At 45.3% G+C, this 20,351-nt stretch overlaps 1 protein-coding gene across 2 annotated transcripts; it reads right to left on the bottom strand.

Moving 5' to 3' along the window:
- Nucleotides 1-1,606: 1,606 nt before the first annotated feature.
- Nucleotides 1,607-19,692, bottom strand: ALKBH6 (alkB homolog 6). 2 transcript variants are annotated; one of them, XM_075834458.1, is made up of 7 exons: nt 19,655-19,692; nt 17,036-17,095; nt 16,012-16,080; nt 6,894-6,954; nt 4,100-4,251; nt 3,900-4,016; nt 1,607-2,048 (listed from the first exon to the last, which is right to left on the bottom strand). In XM_075834458.1, exons 2-7 carry the CDS (start codon nt 17,084-17,086, stop codon nt 1,782-1,784), a joined length of 717 nt encoding a protein of 238 aa, XP_075690573.1. In that variant the 5' UTR covers nt 17,087-17,095; nt 19,655-19,692; the 3' UTR covers nt 1,607-1,781. The 2 variants fall into 2 exon arrangements, with proteins under 2 accessions (XP_075690573.1, XP_075690574.1); XM_075834459.1 differs by lacking the exon at nt 19,655-19,692 and adding an exon at nt 17,231-18,338.
- Nucleotides 19,693-20,351: the final 659 nt, after the last annotated feature.

Raw genomic sequence — 20,351 nt, 5'->3', positions numbered from 1 at the left:
TGCTGCCGCTGGTCCAAGTGCACAAGTCCGGAAGCCGCGACCGGAAGTAGTAATCTTACTGTCCGGCCGTGACTTCCGGTCCACAGGAAAATGGCGCCGGACGGCGCCAATTTCAAATTGGACTGTGTGGGAACGGCGCATGCGCCGTTCCCACACAGACGGCGTACACAGAAGTGGATGGGACGGGAGCCGTTCGCAGTCCCTATGGGACTGTGGCTGCCGTATTCCATGTCTGTATGTGTCGTTAATCGACACACACAGAAATGGAACAAAAAATGGCAGCCCCCATAGGGAAGAAAAAGTGTAAAAATAAGAAAAAGTAAAACACAAACACACAAATAAATATAAACGTTTTTAATAAAGCACTAACATCTTTAACATATGAAAAAATTTTTTGTGATGACACTGTTCCTTTAATATGGGCACATGGATTTTCTGAGCCCCAAATTCTAAGATTGTGGCCACATTGTGGCGATGGACCTTCCCACTGAGGTCGCCTCATCGCTGAACACCAGCCTGTCAGTGATATGGCTCCTAACAATGAAAGCTGTGATGTGATTGGTGGCTTTGCTTTGATTTTCAGTCGCTGGCCATTTACCACTGATTTTACATTAACTACAGGCCTTTATTTTTGCACCATCCTTTTTGAATCACCCTGTATTTCCTCCAGATATCTGTAAACAAAGTCTAACTGGTCCAATCTAGTTCCACTGGAGATAAGCAGCACCAGCGGTGTATGGCAGCCACTGATCTCACCCACAACATGACCCAAGTAGTTAGATCAAGGCTTGTTTATGGGAATGTGGGTCTTATGGTGGCTATAGACATTCCGCTAATATGGCTATAAGTAATAATGAGTCATTAGAGCAAGAACATTCTTAATGACAAATAGATATTTGTTGCTATGGTCACAAAAAATTCCTAGAAAAATGTTAAGGCTATGCCCACATTCGCACCCTGTTCTTATTTTATTTGTATCCAAAATAAAAGGTTACAAATGTCCTATTGTTTCTTTTCTACAGCTCCTATGCAGGTCTATATGTTTCCATGGCAACAGACAACAAAAACTGTAGTTTGATCCTGCAGTCGTACTTCCTTCCATTTGACCCCTACTTTATGCTAACATATGTTCGGTAGGCTAGAAAGATGTAGAGGACATATAGTAGGGAGCATGACTGCAGAATCAGACTACACAGAGTTTGTTTGTTTGTTGTCTGTTACCATGGAGGCGCATAGGTTTGCAGAAGAGCTGTAGAAACAAAATAAAAGGAAATTTTTAATTAAGACCTATTACACAGTTGCATCATTTTTAATTTTAGATGCATTGAGACAAACGTTTGATTGCAAATGTGGACATACTGTAGCCTTTAAACTTTTTTTCACCCACTATATGTTATCAGTAAGGAAAAATTTCATATTTAAACATTTAGCAATTGGGACAGAATTTGACCATACACCGAATGCAGGAATAAAGGACCTTTTACACGGGCCAATTATCGGGCAAACGATCATTCATAGAACGCTTATTGCTGATAATTGCCCTCTACAGAGCATTCCCCCCCCCCCCCTATAACCCCCAAAAAGTCCTTAATTTTTTCACTTTTTTCACTTTTGTCAAATCATTAAAAATAATTTTGATATATTTTTCAGTCACAACAGTTTCTTGAAAAGCTGGGAGATGCCTTGAAAGCTCCTAGAGGAGGTGTTATCCAGCTTTCCCAGACTCCTGAAAGGCAAACACAATGATCTCTCCTCAGCTCGAGGAGCGAGACGTCTCTCTCTTACTTTCTCTTCCCTAGAAATAGGGTCGTTTTCAGCACTTTTGGAACAAATCTGATGGTCAGTGAGATTCGTGTCCTCCTGTTCAACGTCTCCTCCGCTTGTGCGGTGCACGGATTCAGATTTGCCACTTTGTGGTCTAGCGTGTCCTGAGTCAATGGGCGAATCCCATGGAGGTAATTTTTATACAAGTCCTCACGTAAAATAAAAAGACTCTGCGGCTCCAGCAAGAGGGAGAGAACGTGTCGCTGCTCTTCTGTCATAGGGACCTGGAATATAAAACAGAAAGTAATCAGAAGAAACCTCCCAAAACATGAGCAAACCCTGTTTGCTCGTTCATCAGCTGATCGTTGCCCTAATGATCAGGAACGCGTTTGCCCGATCATTGGCTCGTGTAATAGGGCCTTAAGGGTTTGCCAATTCCGACAAACATTAGATTGTTAACACTTCTCCCTCTAAATCTGCCACCAAAACTCTGCTGTCTATGGCTCACTGTAAGGCCGGAGTCACACGAGCGTGTTCAGTCCGTGATATACGGTCCGCATGTCGGCAGTATTTCCGGCGAACGAATACACACCAGGGAGCCAGGCTCCTAGCGTTATAGTTATCGATGACACTAGGAGTCCCTGCCTCGCTGCGGGACAACTGTCCCGTACTATAATCATGTTTTCAGTACGGGACAGTAGTTCTGCGGAGAGGCAGGGACTCCTAGCGTCATATATAAACTATGATGCTAGGAGCCCAAAATTGCGTCAAAGTGGTGCGGTTTTGCCACGGTTCAGGGTAAAAGAAACTCATTTTTACCGTGACCGGATGAGAACAAATGGGTGAGGTGGAGAAAGAGAGAGACCCCCTGTAGGGAGGTGATGGGGTCAGCAGTAGACATGGACGAGGGGCAAATGTCCATGGAGGATCAAACTGGGGAGGGTGATAAATGAGGAGGAGGTAATGAAGGAAGGGGATTGATGGCACAGGGAAGGGACCACAGCTGTCCTGGCGATCTTGTTGCCTTGCCTACAGCTGTCCGTCCTGTGAAGAATCGGACCTGGGCGCTGCCACAGACTTGTCTTCCTCCTCCTCCTCTGCCCCTTGCGGTCCTTCTAAGGTTCAGTCGCTGGCAGCGCGGGACGGCTCCTAATGACACAGTGCAGGCGCCCACATAGAGTCATATTGGCTCAACGTGCTGTCGCCTGAATTACTTCATTTGGAGCCGCCCGGCCGTGCCGTCCTCCCGCTCATGCATGAGACTGATTTCAAAGCGTTTAGGAGCCTTTACAGACGTCAATGACGCTTGTAGAGGATTTATTGTGACCTCTGCACCTACGTGATTACAGCCAAAGCTTCTCACCCACATATCAACAGTAAGCTATGATGCCACAATCATCTCCTGGGTCTGCCATCCACTTGATGAGAATTTAGCCATGACACCCTCTTGGGATGGGAGAATACTAATAGCAGGCTACAGGTTTCTGAGTGTCAAAATTCATTATGGGAGAGCTGCATGTGGGGAGGGGACATTGAGAAGAGGGCTAGTGATTATTGTGGGTCCTGAGGTCTAGAGCTGTGCTGTGATACAAAACCCAAGGAGTAGCAATTGATGAAATGAGCAAATGCCCAGAGGGAATTTATACAAAGGAAATGTCTGTCTTTAGGACAAACTCCCCCCTTTAAGACAAACTCTTTCCCATCCTATAAATGTCTAAAAGGTGCGGGTCCCACCTCTGAGACCCTCACCTATCTCCAGTTTGGAAGTCCCCCACCTCCACCCACAAACCACCAAGCATGCTTTACTGTTTACGTAATGAATAGAAATGAATGGCGAGAGCAGCGCACGTGTGTGTGACCACCTCTCCATTCATTTGCCGAAATGCAATGGACAGTGGACTGCATCACCAAGCGCGCCGAGGGATCCCCGTTCTGGAGATAGCGATCAGATATATCAGACATTTATGGCATATCTGTGGATTTCTATTATGTAAATTACCATTTAAGCTCAATTACTACACAATGATGACCACAATGGTAACGTGTCCCGGGCATGGCGTCCCTGCAATTCTTGTACTAGCTGGAAAGGAGAGGTGACATTTTGGTGGAGTTTTGGATCATGTGAAGACATTTACCTGGTCTTCCTCTTCGGAGCATTGTCTGTTCAGAGGAAGATAGAAATCTAGAACCGTATGTGACCCCAAGTTGATGGTGGTGACCGTAGGATAGTACAGAGGCCCGTCCTCGTGTGGCTGTAAAATAAACACAGAGCAGTGAGGTAATATGATGTAATAACTATTATATACTCCGCGTTACTGCTTATTAACACGCTCACCATTATCCCCTCTCCAGGATTGTATTCATTCACCAGCACGTGGTTTGCACAGTTACCGCCGAACACGTCCAGAGAGGAAATCTTGTCTGTGTATGTCTGGAGCCAGGTGGGAAGCTTTTCTGGCACCATGCCCCGGGGGTGAGGGAGCCCGCCTAGAACAAGAAGACATGAATGGTTACCTATGTGCTATTCTACCCAAAGTTACAAGCCCACATGGGTCCCACCTAAATGTTAAGGTAGTATTTAGCTATATATTAAATTATTAGCAAAGTTTTTTAAACTTTATAGGTCCAAAATACTGTGTTGATCAATTTCTTATATCTTTATAGCGGTCAGAGCTTCCGAATCCTCTGCATAGCCATAAAGTTAAATAATAAAAATTTGGCCACCACTAGGGGGAGCTTGCTGCATACAGTTTCTACATTGAACTCAATAATAACACAGTACGCCGTAAGCCCCTGAGCTCCCCCTAGTGGTGGCTATAGGCATCCGGAATATTATAATTTAACTATGTATGTGCAGAAAAATGGAGCTCCGACCGCTATAAAGATATAGGAAGAAATCAATAAGTCTATATGTAGGACCTAAAAACAACGCGATGGCAAAAGGTGGAGATTCACTTTAAGCAGCAACTACCTAAAATAACGTTATTACCAGCATGTCTCTCTTTAGATGCAGAAGTTTTCTAAATGTATTAAGCTGGCCGCATGAGACGTTCAATATTGAATGGGTCAATACATTATTTGCACAGCCATAAAGTGAGACTCTGCTCCAATAGAACGAGGGTGGAGATCTAATCAGACATGTACAGACCCCTTTAGCATACAAAGATTCATACATATAGATCCTCTCAATGTTAATAGTTTTTCTTCATTGCGGTGATTGTATGATTATGAGTTTAATACTTAAAAGGGTATAAATGTGCCAACTGCTAAACCAATTACCACTTAACGCTTCCTTTCATCGCAAATTCTCGTGCCAGGCCCTCGAGGGCACAGCTAGACAAGCCAGGGCTAGACACATGCGAGGCAATAATACATCAACCCCAAGCCAATTCAATTACTTTTATTTATTTTTATTTTTTTACCATGAACTCCTAACGACAATCTCTGGGCACTGTATATACTTTGACGTTGATCCAGGGATTTATTTGGAGTCGGGGAGGAATTTTCACCCTATTGAGGCAATTGGCATCAACCTCATTGGGGTGTTGCCTTCCTCTGCATCAACATGGTAGGATTATAGGTTGGACTTGATGTGTCTTTTTTCAACCTTATCAACTATGTAACAGGTCAATGAGTATGGAGTAGCGGTGTATTCCAATAAAATGCTGTTAAAGGGGTATTCCCAATACAGAAAGTAATGGAATATCCTTAGGATATGCCATTACTTTCTGATCAGTGGGGGTCTGACTGCTGGGACCACCACCAATACTAACAATGATAGGCACCTCTAGTACTTCAACTCCCTACATTTCATAGCTCTTTGGTATTCATATCCAGAGCTGCTTTCAAATTTCTGCTGGTTGCCATTGGAAACAGACAACAGCAGTTTTTCTCTACTCTGCTGTCAGCTAGCTCTAACTGCATGAGCTCTCACAATACACTGCTCTCTGGTAACAGAAATTCAGATTTTTTTAATATAACTTTCTGTCTGAACAGAACATTTGTAGATTGTAGGGATGATGCAAAAAAAATGAGTGTAAACATTGAGCAACAACAATGTTGCTCACAAACAACCAATCACATTACAGCTAACATTTTGCAAGGCTCATCTTGAAAATGAAAAGTTTTTAAGTGTGACAATATGGGCTGCATATACTATAGGTGTTTTATATTTCTAGTTTCTTGCTACCATGGTTACTGCAAATTATTTTAGACATCCTATACCTAAAGATGAATCAGCTTTTGGATACAGTATTATTACAGTTAAATTCCTTTTAATCTAGGATTGTGATCTGATATATGACGGATTATCAAATATTCTGGATTATTGGACACGTAAAAAAGTACATAAAATGTAAATGTCAAGAACAAAGTCCCAAAAAAAAAAAAAGTGTTAAAGGGGTTGTCTAGGTTGGAGGCTGTTTTTTTACACTGATGATTTATCCACAGGATTGGTCATCAGTATATGATCAGTGGGGGTCGGACACTCGGACCCCACACCGATCAGCTATTCCAGCTGCCGGAAGCTATGCAGGGGTCAGTGCCGGAAGCAGAAGGCTCCGACCACTGCAGTAGTGCAGTTTTGCTCCTATTCAAGTGAACAGGAGCAGAGCTGCAGTAACCCAGCACGGCCACTACACAGTGGTCGGAGCCTTTTCCTTCAGGCACTGACCCCTGCATAGCTTTCGACAGCCGGAACAGCTGATCGGTGCGGGGTCCGGTTGTCAGACCCCCACTGATCATATACTGATGACCAATCCTGTGGATAAATCATCAGTGTAAAAAACAGCCCCCCCAACCTGGACAACACTTTTAATATAAAATATGCTATTATGGTTCTAGGCCTTCTGGCTCCGATCATAAGAAATTCAAGATAATCATGCAATTCTGTGATGGAAATAAATGCCGGATTATCAGACTTTCTGGATTATAGAATGTTGGATTAAAGGAATTTTACTGTATATAGATTCTTGAAACTAGCATCTATGGCGATCTCATTGTGCAAGCACTTTTAGATGTACGCCCCTTTAACAACCCGTATCCTGATGTGAAAAATATTGGAACGCTGGTCCAGGCGCAAAACATCCCATTATGTCCAGGGATGACAATTAGGAGCAATTTCTACTTACCCCAGTTCTGTAACTTCCTCCCAGACAGCTGAGTCCATTTTGGTTTTGGAGCATTGTAGACCTGAGGAAGAGATGATATGGTAAGATGTGATCTTGAATTCCAAGGACTGGAAATTTCCTCTTGAGCTAGTCCTGCTCACACAGCTGAGGGTGTGATACATTGTATCAGTATTGTCAATTAACTGTGTGCTTAATAGAAAAGTAACGCAAATCTCTCTCCCTCTTGGACTACAGGCCAAAAGCTTTCACTGATACAATGCAACAGGTTGGATTCTCAGCCACTAAATGTAATAAGAATGTTTCCATTCACTGACAGCAAGAAGATATCTTGTTGCTTGAAAGTCATGTTATTTCATTGTTTTTTTTTATTCCTGCACAAAAAAAAAAAAAAAAGAAGAGGACAATTGTAGGACAAGACAGGGATAGGAAATAGGTGCAGTTCCCAGAGCGAAGACCCGCATCTATCGGACATTTATAGCCTAAATGTCGGAGATGGGAAAACCCCTTTAAAGAGGATCTGTCGGGGGGGCGTGGCCTAGCGGTGAATGTGAGAGGACGTGTGTGACCGGAGCTCCTGCTGTACTCATCCTATAAGGTCCATATATCCCGTAAAATTCGGGGAAAATAGCTTCCCCAGGGTCTTACCAGAGTCTGGAGGTGGAGGAGCACGAGTACCCGGCCATAATGACGCGCTCCAAGAAGCAGAAGTCGCCGCCAGCGAGTCCCGGGTCCCGCACTCAAGATGGCGCCGAGGAGAAGGAAGGCCACAATAGAGGCCTCCGGCAGGAAGTTGTGGAAAAGCTGGAGAGGTTCGCCCGCACGCCGAGAGCAGGGGGGGCGGCTGCACAGCAGCGAAAGTCGGCTGGAGAGCAGGCAGCTGGAAGCTCATCATATGGATCCAGGTACTCTCCTTTGGCGGGGGACATGAGAAGTGAGGAGGAGGAGGAGGAGGAGATGAGTGGCGCCATGCAGGATCAGCCAGGTGCTGGAGGGAAAAGTGGAGTGAGGAAGGAGGAACCCTCCCTAAAGGACATTTTGGCAGCGGTGAAGCAAAATTCTATGGTCCTTAATACCTTAGCAAGCCAGATGGGTGGATTGAAGGAGGACATTTTGCTGCTCAGGAATGATTTGCAGAAAGTTGCGGAACGCACCACTGCCGTGGAAGGGAGAGTCTCAGACATGGAGGATGCGATTCCTCACATAAAGCAGGATGTGCAGGCACACTCGCAGGCAGTGGCGACATTGCTGGCTAAGACAGACGATATGGAAAATCGGCTGAGACGGAATAACGTTCGCCTTGTGGGGGTTCCGGAAAGAGTGGAGGGAACGAATCCGGATGACTTCTTTGAAAAGTGGCTGATGGACACATTTGGCAGAGAGGAATTGACCCCTTTATTTGCGGTGGAGAGAGCGCACAGGGTGCCGACCAGACCTGGCCCTCCGGGAAGGCCGCCGAGACCGGTGCTGATAAAGATTCTACATTATAAAGATAGAGACAAGATCCTGAGGAAAGCTAGAGAACGTCAAGACATCTCCTTTAATGGGGTGAAAGTGTCCTTCTTCCCGGATTTCTCTATGGAAGTACAACGGAAAAGATCACAGTTTATGGATATAAAGAGACGCCTAAGGGCGTTACAAGTGCAATATTCCATGATGTATCCTGCCCGTCTGAGAGTGGTGGCGCTGGGCACAACTTCCTTTTTCGAGACACCGAGAGAAGCGGTTAGATGGTTGGATAGCCATGAAAGTCAGCTGAGACCGGCAGAGGGACGGCGTTGATCCGGAACAGACCGGCTGACAAAAGGAGGCTGGGGTTGCGGGACTGAACCAGGTGTCGTAAAAAGTTGCAAGATATGGCATTGAGGGTTTCTGGTCATGTTTGGACTTGGAGCTGGAGGGCATGGTTGCGGTGAACGCGGAAGACCGGAAGAGGAGGAATGTGTTTATGGACATTGAGGGGTACCGAGATGTTGAAGGGATGGTAGTTTATTTGCAAGAAAATGGCAGCGGGAGGGATGGTCAGTTACGCGGGAAAAGTGCATAACGAGTTATGGTATTGTTGAATGTACGGTGGGCGGAGTTGATCTGCCGACGCTTGTTATGGGTAATGGCAGATACGTTCTGTCGCCCCAACCCTTGGAAAGGGGTAGGTTTACGGGGGAGGTTGCAGGGGGGGAGGGGAGAGAGGGAAAGAAGACCCAGCCGGTCGGATATGTACAATTACGAGAACAGGAAAGGATGTGTTGGGATATGTTGAGGGATGATGGGATCACTTAATTGTTTGTCCTGGAATGTACGGGGCCTGCGGGAAGCCAGGAAAAGACAGGCGGTATTTGATTTTATTAGGAAACAGGAGTCGAGGGTGATAGGATTACAGGAGACGCATATGACTAGGGATTCAGTTTCCATGTTGCATAGGGCCTGGGTAGGCCATAGTTTTCATTCTTACCATACTACATATTCAAGGGGGGTGAGTCTTCTCATACATAGGGCAGTGCCATTTATATGTCACGACTCCTTCCAGGATGGGGAGGGGCGGTATGTGGGGGTACACTTTACGATGTATCATTGGACTTGTGTGTTGGTGGTGTTGTATGTCCCCCCTCCATTTTCTAGCGGATGTATCAAGAAAGTGGTGGAGGAACTGGCTAGGTACCCGGAGGTGCCGCTACTAGTGATGGGGGATTTTAACGCAGTATTGAATACCAATATGGATAAATTCGGCATGACAGGGGGAGGTTTAACAGCGTTTGGCCATCTTGTTGCTGAAGTGGGTTGGCGGGACATATGGAGGGATAAACATCCAAATAGCTATCAGTATTCTTGTGCGTCTACCACATATCAGTCTTTATCCAGGATAGACCTAATCTTGTGCTCTCCGGCAGCGGTACCCTTTATAGCCCAGATAGAATACTTGCAAAGAGCGTTATCAGATCATTCTCCTTTGTTAATGAAGGTAGAGACGGAGGGGAGGACAGGGCGGGGGCAAGGGTGCTGGAAACTCAATGCCTTTTGGCTGAAGTTGATAGATAATAAACAAATTTTAGACCTCATAAAGGAGTACTTTCAGTTCAACTCAGGAACGGTACCGCAAGAGATACTGTGGGACGCGATGAAGGCGTGGCTGAGAGGGGTGTTCATCCAGCACATTTCAGCAGTAAAAACACGGTCTAGACAACTAGGAGAAGCGCTGTTGGAAAGGGTAACGGAGACAGAAAGGCTACATATAGCAGATAACACACCAGACACACTGAAGCATTGGGTGGAGGCGCAGCGGTTGTTAAAACAGCATCAGTTGGAGAGGGCAAATAACAAAAGGATGTTTTTAAAACGCCAATATTATGAGGAGGGGGAAACTACTGGACGGCTGTTGGCAAGGATGGCGCAGGCGCAGAGGGAGAATAATTACATACACACCATTAAAGGGGAGGGGGGGAAGTTGGAGACGGATACAGGACAGATTTTGAAAGTGTTTCAGCAGTTTTACTCGGATTTGTATGCCTCTAGGGCAGAGCACACACCTCGGCAGCTGGAGGAGTATATAGGGGAGACAGAACTTCCCAGGTTGGGAGGGGAGGAGAGAGGGACATTGGAGGAGCCCATATCTCTGGAGGAACTCCAGGCGGCTATAGGGATACTGGCCAGTGAAAAGGCGCCGGGGCCGGATGGTCTTCCGGTGGAAGTTTTTAAGGAATATGGGGAGGAGCTCGTACCGCAGTTATTGGCCACTCTTTTAGATAGCTTTGATAGGGGGCGGCTTCCGGAAACAATGTATGAAGCGACTATAGTAGTTCTGCCTAAAGAGGGGAAGGATCCCCAGCTCCCGGGCTCTTATAGACCAGTTTCCCTACTGACGGCGGATATTAAAATCATGGCGAAAGTATTGGCGCTTAGACTAGCTAAAGTAGTGGCTGGGGTGGTACATGGAGATCAGGCCGGCTTTATGCCATCCAAATCGACGGCGGTGAATCTGAGACGGCTGTTCGTGAATTTACAAGTTATGCCGGATAATCGTGGGGGGAGAGCCATTATGTCCTTAGACGCGGCTAAAGCATTCGATTGCGTGGAGTGGAAATATTTGTGGTCAGTTCTGGAGAAAATGGGATTTGGCCCTAATTATATAAAATGGGTAAAGTTGTTGTATGTAGCCCCGACAGCAAAGATAAGGGTGAATGGGGTGCTATCGGATCGGTTTGCGCTGGAGCGGGGAACGCGTCAGGGATGTCCATTATCTCCATTGTTGTTCGCGTTGGCGGTGGAACCCTTGGCGTGTGCAGTGAGACAACATGAACATATTCAGGGGTTGAGATATGGGGGGGTGGAGGAAAGAATTGCACTATACGCAGACGATATGCTGTTATTCATGGCGGATACCGAGCGCACACTACCGTTAGTGATGGCCCTAATTAAGCGGTTTGGGAAATATTCAGGACTACTCATTAATTGGTCAAAATCGGCTCTAATGCTCATGGACCCGGGGGTTATCCAGAATGGGGAAGAGGAGGTGGAGATACCTGTGGTCACGGAGTTTAAGTATTTGGGGGTTAGGGTGACGGCGAAAGCACAGGATTATATGTCCCTTAATGTAATGCCACTGTTAACAACGATAAAAGCCAAAGTAGAGGCGTGGAATAAGTTACCGCTATCGGCTCTGGGTAGGACAAATCTGATTAAAATGATCCTCATGCCCCAGGTGCTGTATGTCCTACATAACTCCCCGGTATGGATCCCCAAATATTGGTTCAGGAGGTTGCATAACCTTTTTAGGGACCTAGTATGGAAGAAGGGGGTACCTAGGATTAAACTGGAGAAATTACAGCTGCCAAAGGAGGAGGGGGGCCTGGCTGTGCCCAATGCTTGGGTGTATTATTTAGCTGCCCAATGTCAACATTTTTGGGGGTGGGAGCAGGAAGAGACATGGGGGTCCAGTGCGCGCATCCTATCATATCTGGGGGGGGGGGGGGGAGAACCCGTTGGCAGGACTGGAAGCGCACAGCTATAAACAGATGGCGAGTACCAGACCCACTCTGCTGCTCATACACAAGGTGTGGTGGCAGTGCAAGCAATTGCTGGGGATAGGAGAGTGCACTAAATATACACCGCTCTGGAGGAATGCTTATTTGGGGGAATTGGGTAAATTGGAAGGGATGCAGGGGTGGGAGCAGCAAGGCATAATACGATTGAGTCAGTTGTACGAGGGAGGCATACTTAAATCTTTTCAGCAAATGAGGGAGGAGTTTCAACTGGACTCCCGCATGTTCTATCAGTACCTGCAGATTCGGCACGCTGTGCAGACACAAGCGGTCAGCGTGGACCTGACGATGCATGCCGCGGGAGTGTTGGAGCATATTGCAAAAGCAGTTACATCAAAAGGATTAATTTCATTGGTTTATCGCAGGTTATTGGTGGAACATCTGGGGGATCCTATGGCACCAGTGAAAGCTGTATGGGAGAGGGATGTGGGTCCTATTACAACAGACCACTGGGAGGCGGTATTGGCAGCAACATGTACTTTGTCCATTAATGTAGCACAACGAAGATCGCAGTTGTTTCTGATACATAGGGTGTATAGGACCCCGTGGGTGCTGAAACAGATGGGATTAAGAGCGGATGCCAAGTGCCCTAGGTGCCCGGGGGAAAAAGCAGACATCCTTCATATGTTCTGGACATGCGGGAGGTTGGGGAGTCTGTGGACGGAAATATTGGAACTAGTGGGGAGAGTGTTTGAGGTACAGATTCCATGGGATCCTGTGGTAATGCTGCTAGGGTATGTTGGAGATTTGGGGGGGGATAGGATGTCAGGGTTGGCAATTGCTAAAATACTGTATCAAGTTAGGAAAGGAATAGCAAAGCACTGGCTGGATGCGGAGCCACCATCAAAACAAGAAATCATAGGGGCACTTAACTCATAGGTTCTGATGGAATATAGGATATACTCCAAGAGGGGGTCCAGGGGCAAGTTTGACAAACAATGGGCTAGGTGGATTGATCAATCTGGGTATGCTTCTGTGGAGCTAATGACACTAAGGCAACAAGTTCAGGTATAGGGCCACTGACGGGGGGGTGCATACGGAGAGCAGGTGTAAGATGGGGAAGGGAAAAGGGGAAGAGAAGGAGAGAGGATTGGAAAAGTGGTACTGAGAAGACCGGCTGGGGGGATACAAGGGGGAGTTGGGGGGAAGGGAATGTTTGGTTGGATGTAAATAATTGGGTCTGTTGAAATTTGCTTATACACTGTATGAGAACGTACAATGACCTGTAACAATGTGGAGTTTTTTGAATAAAATTGAACTGATTAAAAAAAAAAAGAGGATCTGTCGGCTCTCCAGACATGTCTGTTCTAGAAAAGCTTGCATTATAGCAATTCTTAAGCATCTTTTCATAGAGTTGTGCCGTTCCTCTGTTATTCCTCCTGGAAATGTATGAATAAATTAACAACTGGCAATTACTATTCCCCTTGTTAATGTGTGCGTCCCTACATAGCCTGACACGGTCTAATCTGTGCTGATAGTGTCAGACTGTGTAGGGACTCACCCCGTTGACAAAGCAATTGGTAGTTCCCAGTCAATGTAGCCATACATTTCAAAGAGCACTAACAGAAGAATGCCACAATTTAGAGTTCAGAGAAAAGATGATTCAAAATAGTGACGTCAGAAGTTTTGATTAGTGGGGGACTGAGCACTGAGACCCCACTGATCGCTAAACCGAAGCGTCAGAATCGGTCGGGTGACAGTTGTGTCGATTCGTTTCTGATCGGCTTTCCGAGAAAACGGTGCACACACTCATAGACTTTCTATTGGGCCCGTACACCGCTCCGAAGAAAGCCGATCAGAAACAAAGCGGCACAGCGATCACCTAAATACTTCTGCTGTTTCGTTTTAGTGATCGGTGCGGTTCTCAGTGCTTGGACCACCACCGATTAATACGTCTAACATGTCAAAAGTTTTTTAAAAGTTTAGTTACCCTTTAACATAATGCACATATATTGCAAACTACAGAACATATACACATCTGATTCAGCCCTAAACGGATAGTGTCTTATCAGCTGCTTCTGTCCAGCCAAAGTAAACAGCAAAGTCTTCTTGCGATGCATCTTGAACCCTTAGGGTATGTGCACACACACTACTTACGTCCGTAATTGACGGACGTATTTCGGCCGCAAGTAGTGGACCGAACACAGTGCAGGGAGCCGGGCTCCTAGCATCATACTTATGTACGATGCTAGGAGTCCCTGCCTCTCCGTGGAACTACTGTCCCGTACTGAAAACATGATTACAGTACGAGACAGTTGTCCTGCAGCGAGGCAGGGACTCCTAGCATCGTACATAACTATGATGCTAGGAGCCCGGCTCCCTGCACTGTGTTCGGTCCGGTACTTGCAGCCGAAATACGTCCGTCAATTACGGACGTAATTAGTGTGTGTGCACATACCCTTATAGGAAAAACGACATTTCCTTATTGTTCTGTTCTCAATGAAAGAATGAACATCTCTAGGTGGGACACATCAAAGGGAGACCCAGTCGGTAACGCCAGCCACAAGGGAAGAAACGGCCAAAAATACATATCACATTCCTACCAAAAAAATTTATACTAAATTGACAGGACATACCACAAGGGGTCCAAAAGACTATGGGAGATATGGAAACAAGGAGTTAAAAAGCTTGACTGTTTCTGTATTCAATACAATGGATGCTGGGGACCATTCTGAGGATCAGTGGGTGTTCCCAGCAATCAGACCCCCCCAATGATTAAAAATGTACTGCAGTGACTACTGGGGAAGTGAAGGGGGCCTGATGTCCCTAATCTGGATTTAGGGGGGTCCTGCCGTGAATACTAGAGAAATGGGCAGACACAATTTTAACTACTAGACAGGAAGGGGGGCACTATTCTGACAACTAGCAAAATCTCAAGTGGCATGTAAGGACAGACTCGCACAGCCCTGGTTGCGTGTTTGCTGTATTTATTTTATTTTTTTAAAGGGGGATCCTGGTTCCAGCAAATAAATGTAATTATTTGTATAATAAAAAAAAATTGTCACATTTTTCGAATATACTTTCTAAATCAATTCCTCACGTTGTCAGGATCTTTGCTTGCTGTCATTCAATAGGAATCTTCACTGTTAATTTCCAGTGGATACAAATCTGTCCATGGTCATGTGATGATCGGTTCGTTACAAGACACAAACTCAATAACTATACTGTAATGAGCCGTCCAGATGTGTGTCCATCACATAACAAGGACAGATTTGCATACACTGAACGTAAACAATAAAAAAATTATTAAATGATAGCAAGCAGAGGTCTTGAAAACAAAGTATACTGCAAAAATTGTATAATTTTTCATTATACATAGAATAACATTAATTTGTTAAAACAGGACAGTCCCCTTTAAATATGTATAAATTGCTCCTCAACTGGTTTATGTGGACCTGGCCCAAAGGTGTGTTGTTGCTGGCACCCTAGAGATCTGTCCTGGACGGACGTAACGAGACTCGGATCAGAGAAGAGCGGTCACATGCTCCTTTATCACATCAAGACGTCTCCTGTCAATGTATATGATGCTGTGTTATGGAATAAATGCTTCTGCATTCACAGGATGATGGGAGTAACAGTTCTATTGTATCCTCCATCCCAAAATTCCCAGGATAGGAGGCACCTGTCGGATTATGATGCACACAATCGCTTCCGTTTTGCAGACCACACGCAGTTACAAGTGGCGTAATAAATTTTCCGTAGCGGAAAAATTCGCTGCAGAAATTTACAGCCTGTATTCCTCAGGGTAAAACCAAATCAGCAACACGCACATAGTTTAAATTTCAGTGTCAAATTCTTCTTCTGCGGAAATACTTTCCGCAGCTCTTCCTGTATGTGTTGCGGATTTTGTATGCAGAATTCCGTGCTGTAATACGCGACACAAATACGCAGCAAATTCACCACCAAATCTGCAGAAATAATTTCACTGTAGAATTTGCGGCGCGATTACTGTTGCGTATTTTGTGGCATATATTTTTAGGCCACGTGTGACTGCACCCTTATGCAGGCGGTACCAGCGCATCACGTCTGTCCTCTATGGAGAGTTACATTTATTTCATTAGAGATTGTGAAGTTGGACACCGCACCTGACGCAGCAAGTACTCCTCCTCCTCCGCAGTGATATACTCAGGGATGTAATAAGCAGCACGAGGAGCCTACAAGGAGAAAGGTGACATTCTAGATTAGGACAATCAGCTGCCTGTCTACAGCTCTACTATTCATGTTCATCAAATACCCCCTAATGCAGAAGTTTAGTTAATACCCCCCAAATCTATGAATTTGGTTGTCTGTGGATGCTTCCATGTACCCCCTACATGACTTCTGCTCCACAGACAATCTCCTGCAGTACATACACACTAACACTATTCACTCCACATGAGCCGCTGTGGCTGGAACTGTATCTTGTCCCATGCAAGCGAATGGTACCAGCTGCAGTACCAGGCAACGCCACTTGTATGGATGAGCCACTGTGCCTATGGAAACAATAAAGATGACCTCCTGCAGGTGCCATGTCCCCTTCATTGTGCTAATCAGTGGCAGTCCTGGAGGTCGGATTCAAACCGATCAATGTTATTGTCCCTGGAGTACCCCTTTAATTTAAATGTTGTGTTATTGCACGGCAGTGGGGAATCCTGATGATGTCACAGGCGACCCGCTCTCCTGGGGTTCTCCTATTTGTGGTGCCTAATAGGGCATATGGACATTATGGAAGTGGGGGGTCACCAGCTTTGGACGTTCCTCTATGAGCCAGAGCCTGGAGCTGCTAGGTAAGAGCTCTGGCATGCCTGGCCCATCCATGTAGTACATGGTCAGCCATAAATTTGACTGGCCAGCATGTAAACCTACATCTGCAGTGTAATGTATAACCAGCCGGAGCTTCCCCCAGTGATGACATCTGACGGGTGGGGGTTACAGGTGCCGGATCTCCTGTGATCAGACGTTCGCTGGGGGGGGGGGACGGGGGGACGACGACTGTAGAGTGGGGGTTGTGTTCAGGAGACAATGTCTTTAATGGGATACATTCGGTTGTAAAAATATGAACATTTGTGTATAAGACACGGAAAAGCACAACTTTCCTTTATCAGGAGTTAATTGGTAATGCATCGGTACCTTATCGATTAGGAAGTTCTCCAGGTCAGGTGCAGAGATATTGGCCCGCATTTCCCCTGCCTGTGGAGACCAAGATTTAATAGACAAGTTTACAGATTTTATATGTCACTAAAAAGAATGAAAAAGTAACAGACATATCTGTTATGTATGAAGCAGAGCTGAAGTTGTCATGTAACTACTAAGATGGCTCAGTACCTACGATAACACTGTGATGGGATGTGCCATGGACATACTCAGCTCTGCTGCATCTGTATACACTAGTAAGATACACACGTGCAGCGCGATAAACCCGGCTGTTCATACACGATCATGAAAACGCTTCATTATTGTAATTGTAACTCAGCCTGACAACCTGTCAAGTGGGAATTATTACCAGCTCCATTCTCATAATTACAATCAATAGGATGGATTACAGACAAGTAAGACTCTGTTCACATTACGTTATGGCCTTACCTTTAGCGTGTACGCCAGGAAAGCTCCCAACGTACAGGCTAAACGTGTCCATACAGCTCCATTGTCAGACAGAGGCCAAAAGAGTGTCAAAAATGAAAAAAGGTATGCGGTAATAGTGTAAAGTCCAATAAAAACATATTCATTTTTTAACATGGTAGGCTATGGGTGAGGTATGCCACTGTATGGAATTTGGCACACGTCATGAGCTTTTCATGACGTATCCGTTAATGAATGTCATTGCGTGAAGGAGGCATTAAACAGATGCCTTAGGGTCAATTCACACAGCGTATTTTGCCAAGCAGGAATTTGAGGCAGATGTTGAAATGCCAGCGTTCTTTTACCCTATTTTTACGGGTCAGTTCACACAGTTTTTTGGCGCAGAGTTTGACGCGGAAACCAATTTGGAATCAGCTCCAAGAAACGCCCAAATCGGACCCTATTGATTATAATAGGAGGTAAAGGTATTTTGATTTCCTGGGCGGACTTTAGACGCTCGCGGAGAAAAAAAAAGTGTCATGGGAGGCAGAAAAAACCTGAAGAAATGCGCTAGTTTGGCGCATTTTTGCCCACGGTGTTTCCTTTAGCTTCAATGGCTTAAAACAAAAGCGTAGAAAAACAGAAAAAAAAAAAGAAAAGCGTCAAACAAGACTGTCAGGGTATGTGCACACGTAGTGACCAAAAACGTCTGAAAACACGGAGAAAAAATCCCCTGATTTCCAGACGTTTTTTGAGCAACTCACGTTTTTCGCGGCGTTTTTTGAGCTGTTTTCATTGGGGTCTATGAGAAAACGGCTCCAAAAACGTCCAAAGAAGTGTCCTGCACTTCTTTTGCCGAGGCTGTGGCATTCATTTGAATGGGTTTGCCGACGTACTGTGCCGATGACCTGTCATTTACGCGTCGTCGTTTGACAGCTGTCAAACAACGACGCGTAAATGACAGGTCATCGGCACAGTACGTCGGCAAACCCATTCAAATGAATGGGCAGATGTTTGCCGACGTATTGTAGCCCTATTTTCAGACGTAAAACGAGGCATAATACGCCTCGTTTACGTCTGAAAATAGGTCGTGTGAACCCAGCCTCAATTCAAAATCTGCTTCCGAATTCCTTCAGAAATTCCTCCTTCCTTCTTATGAGGCGGCTCTCCCTATTCACTTCTATGCGAATTACGGGAACAGCAGAGCGAGCGTGACCACCTCTCCATTCATTCTCTGCCTGGAGGCAGCGGTCAAGGGACCGCAACATAGGTGCGGGCATCCCTAAAAGTGTGAGATGGGAATAACCCTATAGGTATGGTAGGACTTCATACTTTTCAGATACATGGGTCAAACAAACAATGTCTACGCAAACTTAAATATAATTATACCAGGAACGGATCTAGACATATAGTAGAAACAGTAAAAAAATAAAAAGTACATTATATATCAGGGGTCAGCAACTTTCAGCACTCCAGCTCTTGTGAAACTACAATTCCCAGCATGCCCTGACAGCCAAAGGCCTTATTATTCCAACCCAAGGCTGCCAAGGCATGTTGGGAGTTGTAGTTTCACAACAGATGGAGTGCCAAAGGTCTTATATAGTATATAAATAAATCATGGCTTCCGATAGGAACATCTCCCAGACTCCTAAATGTCACGTCTGATTCATTTGTCAGTGATACACCCCCTGCCCCCCATAGCTAGTAATATCTGCCTCTCAGGATTCTGGGAAAGTTGGGTGCCAGCTCTTTCACATCAATCTAAAAAAGAAACATGTGCAAATACGGCGCTAACTTAATCCATCCATGTTTTATTTATTAGATTAGAACATTGCTGCCATAGCAACGGCAGCCATATTGGTTGTCACCCAGCTTTCCCAAATACTGATAAAACTTAACCACCTGACAGTAGAGAACCACTCATATTTACTGGATATTGTCTAATTGTAAAGGCTGTTTAACCACAGACCAGAGGTCTTCAATCTGTGACTCTCCAACTGTTGCAAAACTACAACTCCCAGCATGCCTTGGCAGTCTGCTGTTGTCAGGACATGCTGGGAGTTGTAGTATTGCCGTAGTTGGAGACCACTGCAATAAAATATTAAATAAAATGGAGCAATTGCATCACAGTATTCCCGGATAATACTACCAAACATGAAAACCCATGCACCAAGAATCACAATTCATTACCTTTCCCAGAATCCTTTTCGAGCATCCACTTCCGGGGCAAATGTCCTTGAGTGACAACGAATTCAGCCAATAAGGAATGGGAACGGAACCTCCCGGTTCAACCAATAAAATTGCAGGTATAGGAAGGGGGCGGGCACTAAGCGAGTTTTCTTGTAGATTTAGTATTGGATTGTATTTACCATAGAGACACAATTTGCACATGCGCAGTGCACACTCTTATTGCATTATGCAATAATTGCTTGTGGTGGAGTGACATCTATTGCTCCCTGTTATCAGCCATTAATCTGATGCAAAATCCTCATTTATTAAATTTGGATTTTGCGTCCATGTGTCGGTTATTTACGTCCGTATGTCATCTGTTTTTTTCGTCCGTTTTTGTCAATTTTCGTCACAATGTCATCCCAACCTACTTAAAACCCCCACAGGAAGGTCACATGATCTCTTATGCGCCATTTTCTATAGCTTTTACAGCATAGCGTGCTTTTTTTCGGCATTACTTAGCAACCGAACCGCGATAAATGAACAGCAGCTTTCCACAAACTTCGATGGACTTTAGACCAATGGGCGAGTCTGGTCCACAAATACGGACCTGAATAGAACATGTGTTGAGTTTCTCGTAAAAGACACGCGCTCCTTTTAAAAATAAAAACACGTGTGAATAGCCACATTGACTTAGTATATGTCCGTTGTTAAAACG

The sequence above is a fragment of the Rhinoderma darwinii genome, chromosome 8 (assembly GCF_050947455.1).
Source record: "Rhinoderma darwinii isolate aRhiDar2 chromosome 8, aRhiDar2.hap1, whole genome shotgun sequence".
In the NCBI taxonomy this organism is placed as follows: domain Eukaryota; kingdom Metazoa; phylum Chordata; class Amphibia; order Anura; family Rhinodermatidae; genus Rhinoderma; species Rhinoderma darwinii.
Note: the sequence above shows the minus strand (reverse complement) of the source record. Positions and strands in the feature narration are given on the sequence as shown.

What these genes read in the sequence shown, in the direction of transcription:
- ALKBH6 (XM_075834458.1), bottom strand. Translation starts at nt 17,086, where the DNA reads ATGCGGGCCAATATCTCTGCACCTGACCTGGAGAACTTCCTAATCGAT. An exon ending in GAGGAAGTTACAGAACTGGG is followed by an intron (nt 4,252 to 6,893) that starts GTAAGTAGAAAT and finishes TTCTTGTTCTAG; the next exon opens with GCGGGCTCCCTCACCCCCGG. An exon ending in ATCCTGGAGAGGGGATAATG is followed by an intron (nt 4,017 to 4,099) that starts GTGAGCGTGTTA and finishes TTTATTTTACAG; the next exon opens with CCACACGAGGACGGGCCTCT.